The sequence below is a fragment of the Leptonychotes weddellii genome, chromosome 16 (assembly GCF_054177405.1).
Source record: "Leptonychotes weddellii isolate Sample4059 chromosome 16, ASM5417740v2, whole genome shotgun sequence".
NCBI lineage: Eukaryota > Metazoa > Chordata > Mammalia > Carnivora > Phocidae > Leptonychotes > Leptonychotes weddellii.
The window spans coordinates 30,781,712-30,808,879 of NC_138384.1; the positions used below are offsets into that span (position 1 = coordinate 30,781,712).

At 55.1% G+C, this 27,168-nt stretch overlaps 1 protein-coding gene across 3 annotated transcripts in view; it reads left to right on the forward strand.

Annotated features, from left to right (window-relative positions):
* ZNF423 (zinc finger protein 423) overlaps positions 1–27,168 on the forward strand; it is a 294,946-nt gene that overhangs the window by 248,164 nt on the left and 19,614 nt on the right. For all 3 annotated transcript variants that reach the window (XM_081806622.1, XM_081806623.1, XM_081806624.1), the window contains 2 exons: positions 17,600–17,731; positions 19,312–19,427. In XM_081806622.1, the coding sequence (XP_081662748.1) occupies positions 17,600–17,731; positions 19,312–19,427 (248 nt within the window). The remainder of the gene's footprint in view (positions 1–17,599; positions 17,732–19,311; positions 19,428–27,168) is intronic.

Genomic DNA, 27,168 nt, shown 5'->3' on the forward strand with positions numbered 1-27,168 from the left:
CCCCATGCCCACTCCTCTATGTCAAATTAGCATTCGAAATACAAATATTGGGTCTTTGGACCACTTTCTACCGTCTCTTTGGAAGCTGGTGGCTCGGGAAAGGGCAGCGGTCGGACCCCGGCCTCGGCCTGGGAGCACTTAGAACTCACTTAAAGACTTGAGGGGTTGAGGGGGAGAGCCCCACGCTGGGCCCTCCAGAGGGTGGGGGCCTCCAGGTCCTGCGAGCCCAGCTGCTCCCCCTGCCCTTCTCGTTGCCAAGTTTCCTGTGACCCAGCTCCTCCTGGCCCCCGGAGCCTGTCATCGTCAATCTCACGGAGGATGCAGATCTGGGCAGGCTGCATCTGGCCTGCCGAGCCTTTGGCGCGGCCACCTCCCCCGTGGGCTGGGCCCGGCCTGGACCCGGTCAGAGGCAGCGCTGGCTAAGCACGTCTGGACTTGGTGGTGAGGCCACTACCCGCCAGCCTCCTCACAAGGGGTCATGGCCTCCCTGGCATCTCTCGCCTACTTGGAACCTCACTTCCCATCTCCCCACTGCTTCTGGCCTCCGGTCTTGAGGCCGTGAGTCATACCAGCCATGCTCCACTTGCCTCTGAGGCACGAGCCTGCAACAAAGCCCGTCAGCTTCTGCGCGGCCTAACGCCCAGTGTGGGAAGGGACGGCCACGCGCACTTTCCCAGAGCACCTTCCCGGCCATGCTTCAGAGCCTGTGAGGGCCCAGCAGGTGCCCTCCAAGCTGAATGCATGCCTGTGGATCACACCCCTGTCCCCATTTTACAGATGCGGAGCCTGGGGCACAGAGAGGTGACTTTCCAGGGCACACAGTGGCAGAATCCAGACCTGCAAATTGGCCTGTCCATGCCACTTCGGGTCAGTGGCTGTTCCCCAGTACGTAAAATGAGGAGTGTCGGCGACAGGGACAGACAGAGGTGGGGGCCTGGCAGGAACCGGCAGGTGGCAAGAAGCTGAGCGTGGCCCACGGCCGCTGCCCAGAGTCTCTGATGGGGAGAACCACAGAGCAGGGACTGAGTGGGGCCGAGGAGAGCTCTGTCCAACCACCTCGCTTTCTAGGTGCGGACGCCAGAGAGGGGACTGTAGTTGTTGTCGTTGTCTTTGCCATTAATCAGTAGATTAATTTTTTTAAATTAAAGCTGTTATTCTATTTATTACAAAAGCTGCCCATGCTCTTTGCAGGAAAACTAGAAAATACAGCTGAGCCACAAGGAGAGTGACCTAAGGATAACACTGATGTGACTGTACTAAATGAATGACAGTTGCCTTCAAATCAGTGCTTTGCAGGCTGCCTCGTCTGGTCCTCCTGGGGTTCGGAGAGGTCAGCGGCTTGCCCTGCCAGCCGGAGGTGACCCTCTAATGCCTTCGTGGGTGTCCTTTGACCGATTCTTTGGAAAAGCACACACACGTGTAGTGACGCACACTCCTTGTTGTAAAAAAACACCAAAATAGGATTGTGTTGAGTACCTGGTTTTATTTCCATTTTCATTATGTGTGAGGTGGGAGACTGATGGAATGTGTTGTCTTAGAGAAGGTGTTTGTCCCTGGTGCCTGGTTCTGTGGGCAGGGACTAAATATTATCTCTAGAGGCCCCCCTCCCCGGAGCAAGCATGTCCACCTTGCTGGGTGCTGGGCAATGCCTGGGTTGGGGGGGCGGGGAGAGATGATGAGCAGTGTGAATATGCCAAGCATGGGGAGGATAGTTTTCGGGGGCAAAAGAGCAGAGGTCCCCCCATGGTGCTAGAGATGAGGGGCAGGAGGGCAAGACATATTTCTCTTGAGGTGGGAGTTTGTGAAGACGTGTCTGTTGGCAGGAAGGCACAGTAGGGACTTCCGGGGAGGACTCAGCCTGTGGGGAGGCACGGGGTGTCCTCCACTGTGAGGCTGGCAGAAGGCCACCCGGACTCCCATTTTCATGTGGGACCCCAGTCCCATCAGCATGTACAGAGCTCTCTGCAGGTGCATGGGATTTCTGCCTTTCTCAGCTCTGGACAGGGCAAAGGGAGCCATCCAGATGGAGGCTAGGATAGGGCTAAGCACTCTCCCTGCCTAGGGAAGCCAAGACACACTCTTGATTTTGGAACTGGATTCAAGGTAATTCGCTAGAATCTGGTTTCTGGTTTCTAAATTGCCATTCAGGTCGGGCTCTTGTGTGTTCAGGGTATGATGAAAGCATGAAGCGGAGGCAGAGAAAACATCTTGGGATGTCCCCCTGCCCAAAATCTAAGGTTAACCTTGTGGGTGGGATTGGGAGCCATGGCCTTTGCTATAATGGGAGATTCTGTATTGAGAAACTCCTTTAATGTGCAGGACCTCAAAATGGGTTCTGGAGGATTGTGTGTGTGTGTGTGTGTGTGTGTGTGTATGCATGGGAACGTTTGTGTGTGTGTGTCCGTCTCCTGGTCATACCCTGTGGGGTCAGTCCTGCCAGACTAAGCCTTACAATGACGACAGGGACCCTGAGTCCTCACACCAGGCCTTGGCCCTTCTGCCCGCCCTCCAGTGGAGTGCGGGCAGCAAGGCTGTGATGTGGCATGCCAGGAGGACCGAGGGCTCTCGTATGGGCCCAGCGGGGCTGCTGGGCATCCAGTGCCCACCGCCTCCTCCATCCACAAGGGCCTCTGCCCATCTGTCTTCCCTAGAGCCTTGCTGTCCCCACACTGGGTGTCCTTCAGGGCCTGGTTTGGGGGATTTTCGGGGCTCTGGGTGACTGTGTTTTCACACATGGCATGTCCCTTCCCCTGGCCTCCCAGGTTTCCCAGCTCTAGGCAACTTGGGGGCCACAGCTAGTGTCTCATTGGCCTGTCCACCTGGTGCCTCGCCCCGTGCCTAACGCAGAGTCAGTGACAGGGACAGAGATCATCAGCATGGACGCTCTGAGGCCTGTTCACCCCACAGCAGGCTGATGAGACAGGTGCTGTGACACTCCTCATTTTACGTACTGGGGAACAGCCACTGACCCAGGATCCCACAGCTGGTAGGTGGCAGGAGGCGGGTTTGAACCCTGACTCAGAGGCTCTGCTTCTCTTGTGTTCTGTACTTGCCGAATGCAATGTCTACCCAAGCAGTGTGTAGTCTGTGCCCAGCCCTGAGAATAGCCTTTTCCTCGGAGTGCGGAGTCCCAGGGCTGACTCAGTCCTGTTCCGTCACCGTCCAACCCGCTAGGGGAACTGTGGACCCAGAGCCACGTGTCTGAGCTCCTGCGTCTGGGACAGCATTGAGCCTGGAAGCCCCCCGCCTGGACTCCCAGGGTGGGGTCCAGAGCCATGGGGGTGGGGCTGTGAATCGAGGAACCAACCAAACTGTTAGCATTTATTGATTGTCTCGTGTTTGCCGGGCCCTATTGGTAACACCACAAGTAAACCGCTTTTATGTTTCCTCAGAGAATTTATTAGGCAGCACTGTTTGGGTTGCAAGTGAGCGGAAGTCAAGTTAGCTTAAGCGGAGAATTTTTGAAAGCCTCCTTTGATGTCCCGTAACTCTGGACAGCGTTAGGTACGGCTGGAGCCAGAGCCCTGAATGTCCGCGTAGGACCATCTCTCAGAACACCGTGGTTGGAAGGACAGAGGCCAAGCACCGAGACCCTTTCAGATAAAGGTGCAGAGTCAGGAACAAGGCCCTGGGATTCAGGGAGCCAGGGGGTAGGAGTGCATGGGTGTGGCTGAAAGCAGGGGTGTTACTTACGTGTGGCGGAAGGAGGGAGAGCGGGAGCCCTTCTTGAGGAGCAGAGCGAAATGCTGGCCATAGAAGCCGGGGTGTATTCTCCAGTGAGTGTGTGCTCCAGGGAGTGAGTGGGAGATTAGAGCCGGCACGGAGAGGTGGGGCCAGGAGGGGAGGTAGCAATTGATTGTGGATGGGATTGGGAGCCATGGCCAGGCGTTCGGCGTACTTTTTCATGAAGGTATATGAAGCTGCCTCTACCAAGAAGGAAAAAGGCAGGTGCCAGCCAGAGCTGCACGGAGGGGCCTTCCTCTGCCCCAGTGCATGGGCCTCAAGCTGCATGCATTTCGTCCCAGCTGATGGCAGCTCTTCTGCTCACTGAGCCAGCTTGGAGAGTGGAGGGCTGCATGGGGGCAACTCCACCCCCTCCCAGCCTCTCCCCAGTCCCCTGCCCCCTCCTCTGGGCTCAGGCTGCTGGTCCCCTACTCCTCTGGGGGCACAGGGAGGGGGGCTATCCGGGGCTGTCTGTGAACTCCCTCCTTGGGCTAGGAATGGTGGGAGGAGTGGGAGTGGGCCCCAGATTTGGGGGGACTGGTGGCAGGTGATGGACGGAGCTGGCTGTGGACAGAGGCAGACTGGCCAGCCTCTGGGAGTTGGGCTGTGGGGCCTCAGCTGCCCCGAGTTGGCAGACCCCCCTCATCTGACCTCAGCGTGCTGTGTCCAAAGCATCCCAGGCAACCATCTGGGAGGGTGTAGGTCTGGGAGCTGACCGTATCAGTAAGTTCATGCTACTGTGAGCTTGGGGCGTCTGGTAGGCCTCATTTAGTCTCGGGCCCGGGTCTGCTGGAGAAAGAAAAAGAGCAACCCTCTGCCCTCAGGCAGGTGATATTTTCGATTGGTGGTTGGCGAGAGGGAGTGGAGACCAGAGTGGACGAGAGGAAGTCTGACCCCAGAAACCGCCTTGGAGGGCTGTGCGTGTGACTCTAAGCTGTGCTCTGTCTTGTGGATTTTGAGCCGAACGAAGGAAGAACTGCTGCCTCAGGGTCGGCTCAGTGCTGGCATGATGGCTGGGATCAGGTGATGACTTGAGGGATGTACCATTGGTCTGAATGTGTTCGTTTAGTCCATGTTGCATTTGAATTTCCAGTTTTAGTTCAATTTTCATTTTACTTGGGTCACGGCAAAGCCCCGGTTCTTTGAGATGTAGCCAGCAGAAGCGGCCTAAGAAACCACACAAAAAACTTAGCTAAGCATTACAAATGCAAGCATTTACTTCCTTCACAAGCCTCCATCCGGGCTAAGCCAGTTTAAAGGTGGGAAATCCCTGCATCCTTTAATCTCTCTCCTGGCCTTGACCACCAGCAGGGGTCCTGTTTGCTGACATTCCCATACTTCTCGGGGAACAGAGGACACGGGCTGCTCAGTGAGAGATGGCTCAGTGGCAGAGCAGGTGGGCTTCTAAACTAGCTAGTGACCCAGTGGTTATCCATCTACTTCAGAACCTGTGGGTCCAAAGTTACCCAATTACTTGGGTTACGCCCTTCAGAGAAACTTTGTTACTCTTGAATGTTCCTGCATTCCCCATTTTCTTATCTGCCCTGGGCAGAGTGGCCACCTAATTATTAGGGTAGAGGTTTAAGTTGAAGGTCAGAGAGGCTCCAATCTGGGCAGTTTTCCACGAAGGGGAATCCCAACAAATGCTAACGAGCAAAAGGGATGAGGAGTTCTTTAAAACATTTTGAAACACATGTACTACAATTCAGCAAATAACTTTTAAGCCCCTGCTGTGTGCCACCCACCATTGCAGGTTTGGGATTACAGTGTTGAACAGGACCGGGAGAGCCCCTGCCTTCACGTTGCCTGCATTCTAGCGCAGCGCCCTCCACTAGAACTTTCTGCCGTGATGGAAACCTTTTGCGCTGTCCAAATCGGGAGCCGCTGGTCACGTTGCTGTTGAGCACTTGAAATGAGGGACTGAAGTTTTACTTTTATTTAACTTCAATTAGTTGAGATTTAAATAGCCACATGTGGCTAGTGAGGACTGAATTGGACCGTGCGGGTCTAGCAGAGGCATACGTTTTAAAATGTTGCGATGGAAACCAGCCTTGTCTTGTTACTCACCATTGCCCAGAATGGTGCTGAGGGGCGGGGATGCCCAGTGTCCAATTAGTGCGGCCAGAGGGGAGGAAGTGGCGGATTGCTGTCTCCCGTCTGAGCTTCAGCTATTAGGAACTGCAGGGACGGCTCTGTGTCTCCCTGGTTGGAAAACTTTTGCGAAGACGGTGCTCCCTGCATTCTGCGTGGACGCGCTGTGTTTGTGCACGTGGGGAGCTCCGGGTTTTTGAGGCTTTGCTGTGCTCCTTTTAAAGACATGGTCTCGGTAGGGGAAAATGATGTCAGCAGCAGAGAAAACCCTTGTAGTGGAAGCGGGGCTAGTTCCCGCGTCCCCGGCAGGGTCGGTGACAATAAGGGTTTTGCGGCCTGCCTGTCATGTTAATTGTATGTTATTAGAGGGGGCATTAATCAGATGATTACTAACATGATGGATTTTTAAGCAGTTGCCTTGTTGTGGAAAACTTGAACCTGAAGATCAGTGAGCTACATTAGTAGGTGTTTGGTGTGTTAAGCAAGAATTAGCTACTTGTTTGCACCTAGTGGGCCCCTACGGGATGCATCAGGGTCTTCATTTCCTGAGGGCCTTTGTCTTTGTCAGGTGGAAGGGGGTGTGTGTGAGGAGGGCAGGGGAACGTCTTCATCGGCAGGATGTATCGAGCCCCTAAGGGTCAGGTTCTAGATGTTTGGATTCTGTAGAACCCTCTCTCCTTCGAGTCCCCCGTGAAGGTCCACTGATCCGTCCATGGTGGAGTTGGTCAGTCACTCATGTATTCGCTCTTTTTCTTTTTTTTTAAAGATTTTTTTTTTTTTTTAATTTATTTTTTTAACAGAGAGAGAGACAGCGAGAGAGGGAACACAAGCAGGGAGAGTGGGAGAGGGAGAAGCAGGCTTCCCGCCGAGCAGGGAGCCCGATGTGGGACTCGATCCCAGGACCCTGGGATCATGACCTGAGCCGAAGGCAGACGCTTAACGACTGAGCCACCCAGGCGCCCCTCGCTCTTTTTCCATTAAGCAGCTCAGATAGGCACCTCTCATCTCTTAGTGACCTGTCCTGGGCCTGGTCGGTGACTTTGTTTTCACCAAAGACAGCTAGTCACCGCATCCTAAAGCTTACAAACGGCTCAGACCGCCGAGAGACCCATGTCTTTGTCAACCACCACACCCAGCTTGCAAGCAGAGCCCTCTGCAGAGGCGGTGCGTTTCCCCAACGGCCGTGCAGTTGGAAGGAGCCTCCTTCCATCATGGATCTCTGCCGCGGGCCAGTGTCTGTTTGAGATGCTCGGAGCCCTGGTGCCCTTGGGGAGCCCCCTGCATGGGCCAAGCTAGCAGGAAGGGCAGGCCCAGGCCCGGGAGGTGCGGCACGAACCTGAGACACGCTCTCGTCCCCGGCCCTGGTTTGGACCTCCATGGAAATCCCACTGAGTTTTAAGACAGAGGAACAAAGAGAAGAACCATGAAGAAAGAAGAAACGTTGGCTGCAGGAGCATCAGAGGGGCGGCGGAACCAGCTCCTGTGGCCGGAAGTAGGAAGCTGCATCGAGCCACAGGCGAACAAAGGGTTTGAAATCCAGATACAGCTTTTGCCATCACAAATATGGGGACTGGTGTGGAGCTGGAGGAGGAGAGAGACAAGGAAGGCTGACACAGAGGCATTGGCCAGATGGACATAACAGAGATTGAGTACCCACAATGTGCCAGGTGCCATGTCAGAGCTCCTTAAACATTTCCTGGGGGGGGGCTAGCTCTGCTGGTGACCCCCCACAAAGCCCGCTGTGTTCCAGGCCCTGGGTGTGGAGTTTCAGGGCAGAGTCACGTCCGAAATCATGACAGCTTGGTAGTAGTACTGTGGTCAGTATTCTTTATCTTGTTCTCACTCCCTCTTCATCACAGTCCTGTGAGGGAGGTGGCTTTCTTCCCATTTCACAGGTGAGAAGACTGAGCTGCACAGGACCGTGCTCAGCGCAGTCACCCTATGAGTCTGAGGCGGAGCCAGGAATAGCCTCCACACCGCCTGGTTTTCAGCCACGTTTCCCTCTCCACTCCCCAAAGAAGCTCATGTTGATGGAACCAGGGGTGAATGGGGGGCAGTCAGTTGAGCTGTCCTGTTTGCAGTGATGGGAAATCTCCAGGGGAGTTTCCCCGGAATCATCCTCAAGCTTAACTGACCCCTCGCTAACATTCATGTGACATGGCTCTTGGGAGAAGTCGGTCAATGGAACCATCTGGAGTCTTCTGACTTGAGTTTCGGAGGAAAAGAGAGTGCTCGAGTACTTGTAACTCAGGATAGCAGTGTCCTGGAGATGCACCTTGGCCAGATGGCTGTCTTGCCATGGGAACCCCAGGGTGGGTGTGGGGGTGGCTGAGCCAGCCAGGCCTTCCCGGGGTGTGGGACCAGGAGGGAGGGCCTGCAGTTGTCCCTCCTCTCAGCCTGCCTCCCCCAAACTCCATGTGGACACCTCCCCCAGGTGCAGAGATGCACATCTGCCTGGCATCTCGGTCTAGCCCCTCGGCTGGGGACACGTCTCTGGCAGAGGAGACTCTCATCCGACCCTGGAATAAAGCCAAGCAGCCTAGCGATGAAGCCAGGCTGGACCGACACGCCTGAACAGCAGATGAGAGGAGAAATCTGAGTCTGACTCCTCTGGTGGATTTCTTCCGGATGCTGGCCTGCAAGAGGGCCCAGTGCTCCCGGCAGGAATGACGTGACGGGGGGTGGTGGGGGAGGAGAACCCTTTTCACCGGTGAGCACCTGCTTGCACGTAGCCAGAGCTGCATTCTGCTGAGGTGGGGGATGCAGTCTCCCCTTCTCTCCTGCGGGCCGGTAGCCTCCGTTTGGACAGGCGACACTGGTTTATTGTGGCGTCCTCATCATTGGCGAATGGGGATGTTGGTGGATACCTGGGTAAATAACTATAAATAGTTTTCTTTCTGATATGTGACCGGATTATTTTCCAGTTGATTTCAAGCCTTGGCCCCAAGTGGCCCACAGATCAAAAAAAGATAAGGGTCAGTTACAAGGTTGAGCTCATTCTCCGTTGCCATGGCAACTGACCTCAGGCAACCCTCAGAGGACTACACCCAGCTCCCCAGGTAATATTTTTACTGTCCACGCCATCAATCCCAAGCCTTTCAAAACTCAGACTGCCTAATTGTCAGGGCTCTGTTTTGAAGAGGCTCCGGGTCCCCAGTGGGGCCCTGGTTCAGGCTGCCAGAGCTCATTTATAAGCCTTTCTGAAACACGGGGGACCAGGAGATGGGTCCCTCCTGGCCAGAGAGGCCTGGGAAGGTGCCCCCGAGGGGAGGAGGAAGGGCATAGCCCATCTTCCAGGATTAATTAGGAAAATGGGAGCCCGGGATGGGGGCAGCGGTGGAGGGGTGTGCCTGCCAGCAACGGCTAAGTGTTCTCGAGTGAGGGGAGGTGCTGAGCAGCCCCGAGCACCCCAGCATTTGGTGTCTGGGGCAGCGGGGATGCCAGGTGCTTGACACACTGTCAGCCACCGCCCGCAGAGTCTCCAACAGCCCCTCCAAAGACACCCCAGGTCATTCTCATTCCAGTTGTGATAATAGGAGAGTGTTTCCCACTGTTGATCTATCTCTCAGTCTTCTGTAAAACGTGAACAACAAGTGACTGTAGAAAACTTTCCTCTTTTTTAGAGATGGAAGCATACGATCTTGGGAAAGATTATAGCTATGAACACACAGCTTCGTGACAACAGGCTTCCAATAAGATTGGCATCCCCGGAAGCCTTTTTATAGGGCTCAGTGCTCCTCAAACTTGAATGCATGCCCAAATCACAGGAGCACTTTAAAAATGCAGACTCTCATTCTGCAGGTCTGGGGTAGGGCCTGAGATTCTGCATGTCTCACCAGCTCCGGGAGGTGCCGGGGCTGTCTGTCCGGGGACCACACCCTGCCTAGCAGGGATATAGATGTTCAGGGCAGCCAGGGCCTAAGGTATTGGGGGTCCCAAGATCAGCCCTTGCCCCCACTTCCATGTTTCCCCGGGTCCTGCCTGGCCTCTGGGGAAGGGCTCACCCTCAGACCCTGTTTCTTCCTTTGCCCCTTGTCAGCTCCCAGGTCAGATATCACACACCGCCCCCGCTTTCCCTTACAGCCTGCCTTGGTTCATTTCCTTGTGGTATTTAATAACAAATCAATAGATAAACAGCCTGATCTGGCTGCCCAGATATTAGTATCTGCCCTCTTCTCTTCCACCCAAAGGTCTTTGTTCCTTACAGAGAACAAAGGACTGTGTCCCCCATTGGACTGTGTTTCTATTTCCTGTTCGGTGCCTGTTTGTGGCTGGTTATTTATTAGGGCAGCATCAGAGGGGTGCTCTCCTGGGGTCCCCCTCTTGCCTGCTCATTTACCTGGATGAATGCTGGGCTCCTTGTTCTTCGCCCTCCTTATCTCTGTGTGCCCTGTGTGTGTCTGAGCCCGGGCCCCTGGATCTCAGGGGTCTTTGCTTGACCTGAGCCTTGGGGTGGGCTGTGGAATTGAGGCTGGAGAATTTATTACCCAAGCTGGGAACAGAGGCTTTCAGCTCGATGAGGCAGCCTGTGTGTCCCCTGCCTTCCTTCCACTCCCAGAAATTGCAGGACAGTGCTACGGCCCTGGGCTGGTCCACGCTGTCACCGCGGGCTCCGCCTCCCCGCTGACCTGGGCAAAGTTCCTGGCCCTCCGGCCAGCTGGATCTGGTACTGGCAAGGGGGCCTCAGGCACAAACGTGGAACCCGGGAGGGTACATCTCTGTCCTCCTTCTCACCCCCAAATTCTGGATGATCAAGGAGCAGAGGGTGGCTTGCTGGGTCCCAGGTATCAAGTCCTGGGCCTATTTTGGTATTTTCCTGCTTGGGGTGACCGCGTGCCCCCACCCCCCGGCTCACCCACTTTGCCGACGCGGGTGCTGCTCCTCTAAGCCTTCTTTTCCTTTTCGGGCCACTAAGGGGGACCCTCCAGGTCTGCACTCCTGGAGCAGTCCATTTTGTGAGGATCTGACTAGCGAGTTTCGGAAAGCAAGCACAGATTTTATAAGCCACCAGTCCTTCCAGTTTTGGGGGGAGACCAGTGAGTGGTGTGTGGTAACCAGCATTTACCAGGAACCTTACCGCATGTTCCAAGCATTGCATTAAGTGCTTTGCACGAGTCGCTCATTTCTTATTTATTGAGCACCTACTGTGTGCCAGGCCCTATTCTAGGCACTGGTGACATAGTATGAGCAAAATACCTCTCACGGAGCTTACGTCGCTCTGTGCGTGTGCGTGCGTGTGCGTGTGCGTGTGTAAGATGTGCGAGAGAAGAAGTCAGTTAAAAAAACCAAACAATCAACTCTGTAATATGCCAGGTGGTGATAAGCACTATAAAGGAAATTAAAGGTGGGTGAGGTGCTAGAAAGGATGGGGGTGTGCCCTGCTTTAGTGCGGGGCATCCAGAAAGGCCTCTCGGAGGAGGTAGCATTTAGGCAGACTCCTGAATGAAGTGAGGGAAGGAGGACAAGGCGGGGAGAGAGTTTCATTGAGGGCAGACATCCTGCGGCAGAAGCAGGCTGCTTTGCAGCCTTACAAAAACCCTGTGATGATGCTTCCCATTTTGTAGCAGAAGCCCTGAGGCTCAGAGAGGTTAAATAACTTACCCAAGTACACCCAGCGAATGACTGGAACTGGGACTCAAACTCAAGTGTTTCTAGTTCTCACTTTTGTGTCCTTAATTGCTGCTTCCCGAATGGAAGGTGGCTAATTATGCCCCCTGTCAACACAGGTGGCAGTCGCTGGTCCTCTCCTCTTGGAGGGGTCTGTGCCGTAATGATACCGCTCCTGGGTCAGCTTCCCCGAGTGGGGTCCCTGCTTAGAGAAGGGCCAGGCCGGGCCCAGTGATATGGCGGGAGCAGGCCGCGCTCAGTGCATATTAGAGCCCGAGAACAATGCCCTGTCCACTCCCCACCGCAGCCTGCCGCCCCTCCCTCCCAGGCAGCAAATTATGGCCTCCGAATGTGTGCCCAGGCCTGCCTTTGACATCAGTGGGGCCCACCTGAGCTTCACCTTCAGGATTCTGATAATCAGCTCTCTCTCCTCCTGGCTTCCCCCAAGACCTGTATGGAAATAAGTATGTGTCTGCCAGGATCAAATGCTTTTGGAGACAAAAGTCGGTACCGAGAACATTACAGGAAGCTATCATCTCGGCACGGTGCTCTTCCACAAAGCCCTCCGCTCCTCTTTTGGGCTGACACAGTTTCAGCCTGAAAGGTTCCAGCAGGCTGACTTGGTTTTAAGCAAAGGCACATCCTATTATTTTTTTGAGAAATGAAGTGTAAAATTAACACTTATTATTCCTGAACAGAGGGAAGAAAAAAAAAAAAAGAGGGTTGTGGGGGGGACTCTGGGATTTTCGTGCCTTGCTGGGTTGTTTCTTTGGCAGTTCGGGTTTTTATTTATTTTTATTTTTTAAAAAATCATAATAAATCAATGGATTCCCTGTGCCAGCCCCCCAACTTACAGGGACCGGGAGGAAAGATCTGGCACAGTGAGCAGGCAAAAATCTGCATTTCACTTTACAAATGAGTGGGGCTGCGTAATTCACTTGAGTTGTGTGGGTCTCTCTTATGGATGCCTGTCATGTGCTATAAAAAAAAAAAAAGGATAGAAAGGAGAGGAAGTGATTTTGCGTCTTAACTCACAAAATCCTCCAGCCGCCCCCCGCGCCGGGACAGAGGGGCCTGTGGGCTCCCAGACAGCTTTGTCATTCTGCTCCAAGGTGTCTGCCGAGGCAGTGTGATCTTATATAATTCGGGAAAGTTATTCTCGGAGGGTGCCACTCTGCGGAGGCCGCGGCTTGGGACAGACGAGAGCTCGTCCGCGTCGGTGGGGTGAGCAGCCACGGTAGTGGCGGATTCTGTCAGTATCCGTGGGCTGGCTGGTATCGGGTCACTGGCACGCACAGGAGTGTTTGCATGCTAACTAGGACAGCTCCTCACCCCCCCCCCCCATTTTCCTGGATGGCTGAATAGGCAGAGGTACACATGATGGACACCCCGGGGAGCACCTCCAACCCCGTCCGGTGGGGAGAGGGCCTTGTCCTTCAGAAAGCCGCTTTGCAGACCAGGAGGCCTGGCCCGAGTGGGAGAGATTCTCGGGTCTGTGGGAGCCCCTCCGGCTTTCTTGTTTTTCACTCCGTTTTCACTTTGTGCTTGTTTAATTTTCCCTCCCCCGTCTCTCCAGGTTTGACTCCCTTTAACATGTGGCGAGGGGGCGAGCGAGGAAAGGGTGCAGGGGCACGCAGTTGTCTATCGGGCTCTTGAACTGAGTAGCCCACAACCTCGAATCGACCCCGGTTTGGGGGTGTGATGTGCTTAAATGGCAGCTCTTTGGGGCCCCGGAACGGGCTGGCGGCCCCAGGGCTGCCTGCCTGTGCACATATTTATGAACGTGGGTGCAGGGTGTAATGGTGTCTGTGAATCAGGAGGGACCGGCTGATGAATTGCTCGGCACTTGGAGAACGGAAAGTGACTGTCAGACATGAGTTCTCTGATTTATAAGTTGCGGGAGTCTTCTTTGTCCTCTCGGTGTTTGTGCATCAGACGGCACGTCTCCATTCACAGCGAAGTGGATAAAGGCCCTGCTCGGCAGAGAGCAGTAAATCCTCTTTGCCATCCCCGCCCGGGGAGCTGGCTCTGGCTGGGCAGGGGGAGAGGGCCCAGCAGGGGGCATCTCTCCTCCGTGAGTATTTCCCGAGCCCCTTTTGCGGGTCCAGGAGGGGCCTGATGCTGTGGAGGCTGGAGGAGAAGCCATTATCTGTGCCCATCACGTAGTTGCCGGGATCAGAATCGATGAACCCGGGGTCACGGTGGCCAGCCAGGTGCAGCTGTGCACGTTGGCATAGTCAGGGGAGGCTGCTTGGAGGTGGTGTGCAGGTGGGATCCATATGGATGGGGGGAGGGCTTTGTATCCTGTTCAGAGCACCACCCCCAGTTGGCTGTTACCTTAGCAAGTGGTCTAATTCTCTTTCCTAGAAATGGGGTTTTTTTTTTTTACCAGCAAGCAGGGTTAATTCGATTTTTAATTTATATTATCAGCTTAAAGGTAAGTTATATTATGAACGATAATAGAAACCTCTGTACAATCATCATTTCACATACCGTCTGCCTTATTGATGCCCAAGAGGTGTCCACATTCTACCAGGGAGGCCCTATATAAGGGTGGTCCCTCTCTGCCTTCAGTTCATCCATTCCTTATTTGTGCCAGGCACTGAGAAGCATTGTTTGTGGGGGGGCAGGGGGTGTGTTGGGGGTCTTCTGAGGCAGCCCCCACACAGGAGGCCATCTCTAATTATGATGAGAGTCCCCCCAAGGGAAGCGGAGGACGTGAGTAGGGCCTATGCGGCGAGCGTGCTGAGCCTGCCCCGTGTCCCCAGACTTGTCAATGAATTCCTTTTCTGCCAGTAGAAATGGAAGATCCGCCTGAATCTCTGTCGGGTGCGTGTGGCCTAGTTGCCGGGGCTCCAGGGGCACGACAAACACCCGGTAGATTCCAGCCAGTGGGCTATGTGGGGCAGGCCCACCTGCACGCGCACGTGTGTGCGTGCGCCTCTGCGGGGGGTGCCCGGGGGGCTGGGGGATGCATGCTGTCCCTGCCAGCCCCTGCCAGGGCCTGGGGACCCAGGGACTCGCCAGGAGCCTCAGCCCATCTGTGTTCATGTCTTGCCACTGGCAGAGCCCCTCTGCTACCTAATTCTTGCCTTTGAGGGCAAATCAGAGCACCTGGCACCTTTGGTGAGGCTGGTTCCCTGGGGGAGCCCGAGAGGGAGCCTGTGTCCTTGGCTGTCCCAGATAATACTCTCACGGATACTGGCATGCCTGACAACAAACACTTATTGAGCACTTGCTGTGTGCCAGGGGCTGTCAAATTCCTCTTTCATGTATTAGCTCATTTACCTTTTTTGGGGGGAAAGATTATTTATTTGAGAGAGAAAGAGCAGGGAGGGGCAGAGGAAGAGGAAGAGAGGAATTTTAGCAGACTTCTCCCCTGAGCTCAGAGCCCACTGCGGAGCTTGAACCCATCACCCTGAGGTCAGAACCTGAGCCGAAACCGAGAGTCGGACGCCCAACCGACTGCGCCACCCAGGGGCACCCTGTATTATTTACTCATTTAATTGTCACATCAACTATAAGAGGAAGGCTATTGGGGGAGGGGTGACTTTTTTTGAAGACCTCTACTTATTTTTTATGTTTTTTAAAGATTTAATTTATTTATTTGAGAGAAAGAGAGCGTGCGCATGCCCCAGGGGGTGGGGCAGGCAGGGGGAGAGGAACAAGCAGACTCCCCACTGAGTGTGGAGCCTGATGCCAGGCTCGATCTCAGGACCCCGAGATCATGACTCGAGCAGAAATCAAGAGTTGGACGCTCAACCGACTGAGCCACCCAGGCGCCCCAACTTTTACTAATTTTAGAGCAGTTTGAGGTTTATGATAAAATTGAGAGAACGAGGGGCGCCTGGGTGGCTCAGTTGGTTAAGCGACTGCCTTCAGCTCAGGTCATGATCCTGGAGTCCCGGGATCAAGTCCCGCATCGGGCTCCCTGCTCGGCAGGGAGTCTGCTTCTCCCTCTGACCCTCCCCCCTCTCATGCTCTCTCTCTCTCATTCTCTCTCTCAAATAAATAAATAAAATCTTTAAAAAAAAAAAAAAATTGAGAGAACGATACAGATTTCCCTTATATTCCCTGCCCTGCACATGCATGGCCTCCCTCATTATCCGGGCCACTCACCAGAATGACCAGGTACATGTTTTTTGCAAAGATGAACCTACAGTGACACATTGTAATCACCTAAAGTCCATAGTTTGCCTTGGGGTTCCCCCTCGGTGTGGTACCTTCCGTGGGTTTGGACAAATGTGTAATGACATCCATCCATCGTCATAATATCATACAGAGTGTTTCCACTGCCTCGAAATCTCTGTGCTCTGTTCATCCCTGCCCCCACCTTAGGCAACCAACTGATCTTTTTATCGTCCTCATAGTTTTGCCTTTTCCAGAAGAGTTGGAATCATACAGCATGTAGCCTTCTCGGATTGGCTTCTTTCACTGAGTAATATGCATGGAAGTTTCCTCCATGTCTTTGATAGCTCAGTTCATTTTAGCGCTGAATAAATCCATCATCTGGATGGACCACAGTTTGTGTATCCATTCACGGACTGAAGGGCATCTTGGTTGCTTCTGAGGTTTGGAAATTATGAAGAAAGTTGCTGTAAACATCCGTGTGCAGCTTTTTGTGTTGATACAAGTTTTCAGCTCCTTTGGGTAAATACCCATGGAGCGAGATTGCTGGATCATATAGTAAGAGTATGTTTTGTTTTGTGACAAACCGCCAAACCGTCTTCCAGGGTTGCTGTGCCATTTTGCATTCCCAGCAGCAGTGGGTGAGAATTCCTGATGCTCCACATCTTTGTCAGGACTTGCTATCATCAGTGTTCTGGATTTTGGCCATGCTCATGGGTGTGTAGCGGTAAGGAAGGCAGTTATCGTGTATTTGAGAAAAGAGGAAACTGAGGCACACAGAGGTTACGTACCTTGCCCAAGATCATGCAGTGAGTGGCAGCACCGGGTTCCAATCCTGGGTGAGGCGACACTCAAGCCAGGGTGACTCCCCGCCACACCCCCTGCTGAGCCACAGGCCACACTGGGGGCAGATGCTGGCCTCTTCCCATCCTCACACAGCCTCGTGGGACAGGGGCTCAGGGGGCGCCCGTTTCCTCTGCGTGGACTGGAGCCCGGGCCACACACTGTGGAGCAGCTGTGGGGACCCGAGCCCTGCCCTGCTGACTCTGGCCTGGGGCGCCAGACCTTGGCCCTGCTCCCCTGGGTGCTGGTGAGAAGCTGGTGCCCGGGGCACACTCTCTTCCCTGGGCACCTCTGAGTGAAGGTGTGAGGTCAGAGCGGCTCCCAGGTGGGTAGATGGAAGGACAGGGTGTCTGCCCTTTGTCTGGGGGGTGTCTGCTCTTTGTCCATCAGCCACTGTCCTTAGGCCATCTGTTCCAAAATTTTTAAAAAGATCATTTTGTTATTGTTTTGGTGACATGTACTTGTAGTGGCTCAAGCCTCCGAGTAAAAGCCAGAGTCCCCCAGTGGCCAGCAAGGCCTGGGGTGATGGGCATCCCTGTGTCCCCTCTGACCTCACCTCCCCCATCCCGCCCCCAGGCTTCAGGCACGCTGCCCTCCTGCTACCGGTAAGCTAGCACATCCCAGGCGCACCTCAGGGCCTTTGCCCTTGACTCTCACCTAGGGAGCCCCATGTTCTCACGTTACCTCCTGACGCTGTGTTATGTGTTGGTCATCTTTATTATGTGTCTCCCCCACCATTAGAATGGGGACAAGCGTGTTATCTGTTTAGGTCCCCACAGAATCCCCAGCTCAAAGTGCCTGGCACACAGTATGTGCTCAGTAAATATTCTACTGGATTTTTAAAAATTCTGGTTGGACTCCTTTTCTCTGTGCAGACCCCATCCTTGGCTCCTCTCCACTGTGACATGGTCTCAGACTCAAGCTGTTGATCGTGGCCTGCACACATTCTTGCTTGACCGGCAAGAGAAATCACAGCAAATGATGCCTTCAAGAGCTAGATATTTGGGGCTGGCCGGCGGGGTCTGTCAGCCTCTGGGGGCGGGGCCATTTGAAGCTGGGATGGGTCTTGGCATCTCTGGCCCCCACACCAGCCCTGGTTCTGGGGACCAGGGAGAGGCTGGCCTGGGCTATACTGGGGGCCCTTGGGCTCCTGCCCAGAGGACGACACGGTTTGCAGGGTCACTGATGGCCGCCGTTTTCCTTGCAGAGGAAGGCATCAATCACGAGTGTAAGCTGTGTAACCAGATGTTCGACTCCCCAGCCAAGCTCCTCTGTCACCTCATTGAGCACAGCTTTGAGGGCATGGGCGGCACCTTCAAATGCCCCGTGTGCTTCACAGGTAAGTGTGCATGGGAGTGGGGGTGGGGATGCAGGGCCCAGCCCTTTAATTGCATATGCTCCCGCCCTGACGTGGACCTGGAGTCCCCAAGGGACCCACAGCCCATCACCCTGCCTGCCCCATGCAGAGCTGGCCCACGCCACGCCCCACCTCTGGCCCCTCCTCTTAGGCAGGTTGAGGGCCCTCTTTCCTAGCCCACCCCTTACCCCCCTGCATAACTGCTTTTTCCAGCCCAGCCTCACCCCTCTGTTGCCTTCCATGGGCTCTAGGCTCCTCTTCCGGAGCTGGGAGCTCTGTCCAGCAACAGTGGGGCTCTCTCTATACACACCTCCTGGCTTCCCCTCCTCCTGGGCCTTCCTCGGGCCCTGTCCATCCATGCTCCAGGATGGAGGGGTCAAGGGCAGCTCTGCTGGCCAAGTCCCCAGCCCCTGGCCCCCAGCCCCCAGCCTGGCTGCCCGCCCGGGCGAGCGGCTGTCCCGGCCCGAGGCAAGTCTCAGGGGCTCTGCCATCCCCCCTCCTGCTGCCCAGATGGCAGCCGGTGTGCGTGGGGGAGCCCTGGCCTTCCCCCTGCCTCCCCCGACATCTGTCGTCTGCCTCGGCAGGAAGCCCACCCCAGGGAGGGCGCCTGGCAGGAGGGGATATCTGAAGTGCTCACCTCCCAGACACACAGCTGCCTCGGGGCCAACTCCTGTGTGTGCCCAGGGCCGGGGCAGCCTCGTGGACTCTTGCCACCCAGAAGCCAGGGCTGTGACCCGCCCCATGACAGGTCTGAGGAAGGGGCTGTGCTGCGGGGAAAGTCTCCGGCGTGCACGAGTCTTGGAACACCCTGGTGCCCCTTCCCCCTCAATCTCGGGAGCCCCCACCCATCTGCTACCATCATACCCTGCAGGCCAGGCAGAGGCTAGCACCGAGGGGCCTTGGCTGCCAGGTCTGCCGACTCAGGACACTGGGGCCCCGGCGTGGGGATCTGAGGATGCTGATAATAATCTCAACAAGAATAGTAATTCGTGTTCATTGAGCACCTTCTTGTATTAGACAATGTGTTAAATTTATTTAATTCAGCTCTCAGCTCTGCCACCTGCTAGCAGTGGGACCTAGGATGAGTCATTTAACATTCCCAATGCCTCAGTTTCCTCTTCTGTAAAATGAGGGTAACAGTGGTGCCCGCCTTACAGGGCTGTGCTGGAGTTAGGAGCCCACACACAGAAGGTATCTGGCAAATGATGGTGATGATGATGGTGATGATATTCCCTGGACTAATCATGTGCCAGGCCATCTTTTAAACATTTTGCAAGTATTAACCCATTTGATCCTCCCAGACACCCAGTAAGCTACGTACTTTAATGATCCTCATTTTTTTCAGAGGAGGAAATGAAGCCCAGAGAGGTTAAGTGACTTGTCCAATGTTGCCCAGCCCCTAAGTGGCAGAGCTCAGCTCCACTGGCTCGAGCCCTCTCTAGTAGCTGCCGGTATTTGGCTGACTATGTCTGTGGTTGGGTGATCCCTACTTGGGAGTGGTGTGGAGGTGGCCGGGCTGGTGTCCCCAGAGTTGGGCCCCTGACGGCCGTGTCCATGTCCAGTCTTTGTCCAGGCCAACAAGTTGCAGCAGCACATCTTTGCCGTGCATGGGCAGGAGGACAAGATCTACGATTGCTCACAGTGCCCACAGAAGTTCTTCTTCCAGACCGAGCTGCAGGTGAGTGCCCTCGTCCGCTGCACGCCCCTCCTGGGGCTCTTCGGGGCCCCCAGGGGCACCGAGGGTCTTGGGGTGAAGCCAGGATGGTGGAGTCTTGTACTTAGCCTCACCCCCACCCAAAAAGCAACAGGTGCTTGGTGTGGTCCCAGTGGCAGCCCTCGTGGAGGCTGGCGTGGGGTGGCCTCCTGGGCCTGTTGCCCAGCACTCTCAGATGAGCCGAACTGGAGCAGCCTGGTGAGGAGTCAGAAGGCTCTCGGTGGTGGTGTTTCTGTGCCAGCCCCTTCCCCTCTTGGGGAGCCTGTTTCTCCACCAATCTTACGTGATGATGTTCAGCGGAGCTTTGGATCCGTGGCTGGTGGTCTCTGCAGCTTGCATGGCTGAATCCTGGGGCTGTGTGCGGCCAGGACCTGGATCTGGGGTCTTGGAGCCTCCAGCCCGGGAAAGCCAGAAAAGTGAGAGCAGTCGGGTTGGGCCCCAAGTCAGAGGATGGGGTGCCCACCACGGGTCCTGAGGCTGATGGTGCCCTCGGGTGCAGCACAGTGGCCCTTGTGAGGGGATGCTGTGTGGATCGTCCTCCCCAGGCCCCTGCAGCCCCTCCTCCTGGTGTCCTACCCGTTACGAGTTTCTGAGGCTCAGACCTGTGTCCAGGTGAAGCTGCCTTCTTGCCCGCTGGCTTTTGCAGGAAATTTTTTTTTTTTTTAAGTTCTCTTTTTTTAATTTTTTTTATTTGAGAGAGTGAGAGAGAGAGAGCATGAGAGGAGAGAGGGTCAGAGGGAGAAGCAGACTCCCCGCCGAGCAGGGAGCCCCATGCGGGACTCGACCCCGGGACTCCAGGATCATGACCGGAGCCGAAGGCAGTCGCTTAACCAACTGAGCCACCCAGGCGCCCTGCAGGAAATTCTTGTAACACTGGATTGGTCACATGTCCACCCAGAAATACCATGCGCGCGCGCACACACACACCGAATACCACACGCGTAGCATAACCATGAAGTACCACATGGACGTCCCCAGAAATACCACACGTACGTGCAGGCATGCCTCGATACCGTACACAGAGAATAACACCACTTTCTACAAACAGCATGAGGGAGGTGGCGAATCAGACACCAGCCCTCAAAGCTTACTCTGGGCAGTTACATGCATCTCCCTCTCTCATGTTGGCTTGGCCAGATCCAGTCATGTGGCTGTGCCCAGTTTCAAAGGGGACGAGGAAGGTAATGCTGTCCTGTGCCCAGAAGCAAAGGAGAGCTGGAGTTTGTCACCCCCCCCCCCCAGCACTGTGCACACCGTGACCCACAGGGTCTGCCCGCTGGAAGCGCGCCCCGCCTGCCCACCCGGGCGAGTGCTGACCCGGCACTCAGCAGTCACGCCCTTCCTCGGGGATGAGGCTGAGGCCACAGCAGCAGGGTTGAGTCATAATGTCACTGAGGGGCAGCAGTGGGGTCCCCCTTTTCTGGGGTTGAAGGGGTACAGACCTAGCCTGTGCAGCCCAGCGACACAACCCGGCTTGGGCGGTCACCCCGAGGAAATGAAACCAGGCCCCTGCAGGGCTCAGTGGGGATTCACTATCCGACAGTCAGGGTCCCTTCCCGCGGGCTGGCCCCGTGTCAGGCCGGGCAGGGAGAGCTGACTTCATCCTGTCACGCTGTGGGACAGTTAAGGACCTAACTCTATGGACCCAGGCCCAGAGAGGGGGTGCCACTTCCAAGTGCCACCAGCAAGGTGGTGACACGCCCAGGGCCCACCGCTGTTCCCGCCTCGATCCACAATCTGAGCTAGGCCCGGCTAGCTGCGCCCCCTCCCAGCTGACCGAGGGAGAGGCGTGCGGGCACCTGAATGGCAGGCTCTGCAGGAAGCCTCCTTGCCCCCGAGCTGGCCGTGCGTCCTGCCAAGTGCAGTCTGTGCCCCGCCATACCCTCCCTCCCACCTGCCTTACCCTCCTGGTGCCACTACCAAACTAGACGGGTCCCCAGAAAACCGAAGCTTTTTGTAGCTCAACACGGCAGGCCTCTTGGAAACCCACCAGCTCCTGTAAACTCTGATTTACTTAAACTTTCAACTCGCTCAGCCCTCTGGTCCTCCCACGTTGTCCTGGATGCCAAGAAAGGGGTGCTCTCCTCCCTTGTTGGCCTGAAGGTTTTTCCCAGGGATGTCGCCCGGTCCTGCCTTTTGTGAGCTTCCTGTGTATCACTGCGCCGCAGGCCCACCTGATGTGGAGGCCCAGGGAGCTGTGGACCCACTTCGGCTGCCCTCACCTGGGGCTGCAGACTGTCCCAGACATCAGAGTGGTTCCTGTGAGCTCGTGGTTTCCTGGGTCATCCCGTCAGCCTTGAAGGCAGGTCCTCAAATGCCGAGAACTTCGCTAAATTATAGCCTTAATGAGTGACTCTTTTCTGCAAAGAATGTTTTTAATTACAGACCATTTAAATGTGGAAGTGTTGTAGCAACACCAGATCTACGCAAATAACGGCTTTCCTTAAGTAACTTGAATAGCGATTTTCTGGTTTTTGGAGAGGAGGGTTTTTCAGGCATCAAAGTTTTCATCGTCATTATGTCATTACGCAGAACCTGGGGCCGGCGGGCAGGTGCGCTGTTCTCCAGGGGTGACATGTGGGGCTTTGTGTGTACAGCGGGATGTAGGGTTCTTGCTGGAGCCTTGACTGGCTCTCCTGGCTGTATGTCATTTGAGATCCTGTGGGGAGACTCCGCGAAACTAATGTTTGTAGGCACAAGTTACTCTGAGCCGAGAGGTCTTAATATACAAGGCTTAGGATTGTTCTCATAGTAGAACTGGAAATTCCTGCTGTGAATATACAGGTAACAGATGGGATTTGACCCTGGCAGGCTTGGTCTGTGTCCCAGTGATGTGTCTACCTCCAAACAGAATGTTCTCTTAGGATGCATTAACAGGAGCACAGTTGCCAGGATGAGGGAGGTGGAAGTCCCGTCTGATTTTGAGTTCCTCTGGCTCTGCCCGAAGACTGACATTGATTTAAAGGACTTGGGACAGACTGGAGCACATTCATATCAGAGTGATTAGGAGCAGGAGAGGGGACTAAGCTTTGCTATCCATTTGTTCAGAACATATGCATGGAGGGCCCACTGTAGCCAGGCACTAGATCTAGGAACTGATAAGACTGTGCTGAATGAGAGAGAGAAACACCCACAGGGCCTTCATTCAAGAGGGACTGATAGTGTCCTGTCGTGGTCACCACAAAGAAGATAAAATCAGGTGATAGGCTGGCATGTGATGGGGATGAGGTTGAGTAATCCTTGGTGAGTGTGGTCAGGGAGGGCCTCTCTGAGGAGGTGGCATTTGAGCTGAGACCTGGCTGGTGAGAAGGAAAGTGTGTGGAAGACAACCATGAGTGCAAAGGCCCTGTGGCCATGTGAGCTGAGTGTACTGCTGGGACGATAGAAGGCAAAAGGTGGCTAAAGCCCAGTAAGTAAGGAGGAGGGGTGTGGAGAGGGCTGGCAGGAGGAGACCAGGTCATGGCGGGGTTTGTAGGACAGCAAAGGAGTTTGGATTTTATCCCCATTGTGCTGGGAATCCAAGTAGAGAAGTATTATCCAATTTCCACCCTGAGTCAAAATGTAAGAAGTCTGGTCTTTGAAAGACACTGTTAAGAAAATGAAAAGTCACAGACGGGAAGAAAATATGTGTAAATCACCTATCTGATAAAGGACTTGTATCCAGGACATATTAAAAAAAAAAACCCTCACCACTTAATGACGAAGGGGAAAATCCACTGTAAAACAAGCGAAGCATTTCAACACTTCACCGAAGATGTGGGGACACTCAACATGATTATAATTAGGGAAGTGCAAACAAAAACCACAACACAACACCACCACACACCTAGCAGGATGATCAAAACAGAAGCACAAAGCTGGCCCTGCCGAGTGCTGGCCAGGGTGCGAAGGGGCAGCCGGAACCCCCGCACTGGTTGCTGGTGGGAGGCGGAAGTGTACGACCACCTGGCAGAGTAGTTCGTGAGTCCCTATCGAGTTAAACATACGCTTACCATTTGACCGAGCTATCCTCCTGCTACGTGTTTATCCTGGAGAACTAGAAACATGCTCACACCAAAGCCTCCATCCCCCACTGGAAACCCCTCAATTGTCCCTTACCTGGGAACCGATGGACAGATGTGGTACCCTCAGGCAGTGGCCCACTGTTACACGTGGCCACTTGGATGAATTGCAAGTGCCAGCGGATCGAAGCCAGCTTCGAAAGGCTCCATGCTACATGGCTCTACTTACCTGGTGTTCCAGAAAAAGGCAAGACTATTGGAACAGAAAACATGGATGGTTGCCAGGGGCTGCAGGTGGGGGAAGAGAGAGGGGAGACTAAGCAGGGTTTGGGTACACACGCACGCACGCACACGCACGCACACACACCCACGCATGCATGCACGCCCAGGGAGCTCAGGCAGCGTGCTAGGCTCTGCGGACCCAGCCTGACTCCAAGGAGCTTTCAGGGAACCATTCACCAGGAGAAGATGCGGGCAGATTGCTGTGGAAGTGGGGGACAGTTGTCTTCAAGCATTTTAAGCTCTGTCCACTTGCATCCCGTGGCCCCAAGACTTGTGGTAGTGGGCAAAATCTCCGGGCGTGCGCAGGCATCACTCTCTGGGCTTAGCTCGAGCCGGATGGGGAATGGACTTGTAGTGACACAGGGTGACTTTTGGTTGCCAAGTGCAGGGAGTGGTGTTGTTTCTGAGGACCCCTATTCTTAAGAATCTAGTGCCCCTTTTTCAAGGTAGTGACACTCTGCCTTCTGCCTCTTTCTGGTTCATACTGCGTTCTCGTGCAGCCTGACTTTCTGGGCTTGTCTCTACTAGGAAGAAGGTGGCCGGTGCTGCCGGTATTTCAACAGAGGGGCTCTAGTGCGGGGATTTGGTGACGCAGGTAGCCAGACGGAACACCCAGCCCACCCGGAAGCGGTGACTGCTGAAAACAGCCGACGCGCAGGCACCAGGTTCTAGATCCCTGGAGAGGGAATCTGATGGTTGAGCTCCCGTGGTTGGCAGTCAGCTGTCCACCCCTGCTCCATTGAACTGCGGCCCGGGGTGGGGGAGGGGAGCCCGCGAACGTCCACTGTGTGGGAAGAATCTCTGCAGAAGAGAGGGAGGAAGGGAGGGAGGGAGGGGGGGAAAGGTGGTGAAGCCCCTGTGGGCTGAGGTGTCTGGAGTGCTGCAGTCGGGGAGGCAGGAAGCACAGTCTGTGAAGCAGCCCTGTGTTGGCAGCCTGGCTCCCTCACTTACCAGCTCTAGGCTGGAGTTTTCCTATCTGTTAAATGGGAGTATTAACAGTTCCTACCTCACAGTTGTGTTGCGGGAGCCCTTGGCTCAGTGACTGGCCCACAGGCAACTCGGCTCATAGTATTCACATTACCGGGACCCTGGTTATTAGCATATGATTAGCATGAGGCACTTGAGGGTCAGATGACTTTGCAGGGCCCCCTTCCACTAGGGCTTCCACAGTGAGACGCCGAGTCCCTCCGTCTGTGGCGCCCAGCCACGTGTGAAGGCCGTGGGTGCGGGCCACCCACACTGGGGCGCAGGGAGGAGGTGGGTGTGCAGAGCGGTGAGGCGAGGGGGGAAGGCCACAGAGGCCAGGGCTTCAAGACCCATTCCCACCTTTGGCTGCCTCTGGCCCGGGCTTTTCCACTGCCCCGTTTCCCTGGGCCTTGCCCATGGCTCAGCAAAGGGCAGTATACCGATTTGGTGGGGGCCCTGCGAGACAACTCTGTAAACCACAGACCCCAAAAATGTCAGGGCTGTTGGCCTTGCATTTCCAGCCTCGGGCCTCAGCAGATGAAAGCCTGGGGCCCTCTGGGCCTCTTGCCAGGGGTTAGCTGACCTGAGGGGAGGGGCCGGCTCAGCCTCCCAGCCCAGCTGTCTCGGAATCCCTGTGGACACCTCTGAGCCACAGACCCTGGGCAGGATGGCACGTCCTTCTGTCTTTCCTGAGGCTCACGATAACCCATTCTTCACTGTCGCTGAGGGAATGCATGCAGGCAGTGTGCGAATTACTAGCCCTACAGGGCTGGCTTCGGACAGGGTGGACGAGCTCCCCCATGGCATTGGACAACAAATAGTTTGAACAGTCACCTCCCCTGGGTGGCTCCCTCCTGGGGGCCACGCTCTGACCTAAGCATTTTGCACAGATTGTCTCAGCCCAACCCCATGAAGTAGGTCCTCTTATGGTCATGTACAGATATGGAAACTGAGACTCCAAGAGTTTAAGTGGCGTGTCCTGGGTCACTAGCAAATGGCAGAGCCACATGCAAAGCCAAATTGTCTCTGCCACCAAGGCAAACAGAAACCCTCCAAAGTTTAAGTGAATTGCCATTTATATGAGCTAATAGATTTAAATGAGGCCTGCAGTGCTGATCTATAAAAAGCCTTCATGTCAGGGGACCTGGAAACTATTTTAGTAGTTGGGCCGAGCAGGTAGCACAGTGGCAGGAACAGGGGATGCAAAAGGACCCGCGTGCAGGTGGGCCCCGGCGTAAGCGTGCTGGGGCCCGAGCTGCGGTGCCAGGCCTGAACGCAGCGTTTGCTGGGCTGGAGCTCAAGGCCCGGAGCCTGCAAACCTTGTGGCAAGCAAGGGGGTGAGTTCAGCTCAGGCTAGGCTTGGGCAGAGGAAGGATTAGGTCTGGTCGTGGAGACAGGGACCTCAGAAGACCTCAAGCTTCCTGCTGTTGCCATTTGCCCCCTTATGGCAGCCTTGCCGGGTGCTGTCACGGGGAGCCTCGAGCCCGAGGAAGGGTCTCTCCGATGGGGGATGTTCTAGCATTCCTCAGGGCTCGGGAATGGGGCTGGGCTGGGCTGGGGGGAGCAGTGGGCCCGCCCTGTGCCCTGGAATCTAGACTCCCTCATTGACAAAGCGACGGCTGCAGGAAGCGCTCCCCGAGCCGGGGCCTGCGGCGGCAAAGCGGCCAGCCCTGCGTTGAGCGGGCACATTTAAAGGATTAGCTCACACTGTTTGCTAGTGTGTGCCTAATCATGCCGCTTCCAGCTAAATGATTACAATTGATTAAAAGCAGAGCTAGGTATTCTAACAAGCAACCTGGAGCCTTTCCAATGGGGTGAGCTGGGCCCTGCCAGGCTGAATCCTGGTACCCAGCCAGGGGGAGGTGTCTGTGAGCCAGGGGCGTGGTCTGAGCTCCCCTGGGACCCTTCTTTTGAGCGCTTGAGGACATTTGGGTTGACCCTTCCCCTCATTCCATTTCCATTTACGAGTATGTGCTGAGTACTTACTCTAGGGGAGCGCCATCACGGGGGCCCAAGGCACAACTGTGAACAGGTCGATACGGTCCCTGTTCTCACCCAGCTGTCATTCTTTGGGAGATACCATCAATAAGTCAGTGAATACATGAACTAGGTCATTTCAGACTGTAGAATTTTGAGGACAGTAAAACACTGTAGGTGATGGAGAATGATGTGTGTGTGTGTGTGAGAGTGTGTGTGTGTGTGTGTGTGTGTGTGTCTCGGGGCAAGGGTGAGGGGATGTTGAGAATGAAAAACTGGATTGGGTGGTCAAGGAAGGCTGGCATTTCAACAGAGTCCTGAAGGTTGAAAAGGAGCCAGTGTGGGGAAGAGCTGGGCAACCTTCTGGGGAAGGGAACAGCCAGTGCAAAGACTCAGAGGCATGGACAGATTTGGGGTGTCCAAGGTACAGAGAAAAGGGCTGTGGGGCTGGAGGTGGGTGAAAACCTTCTTGCTTCATT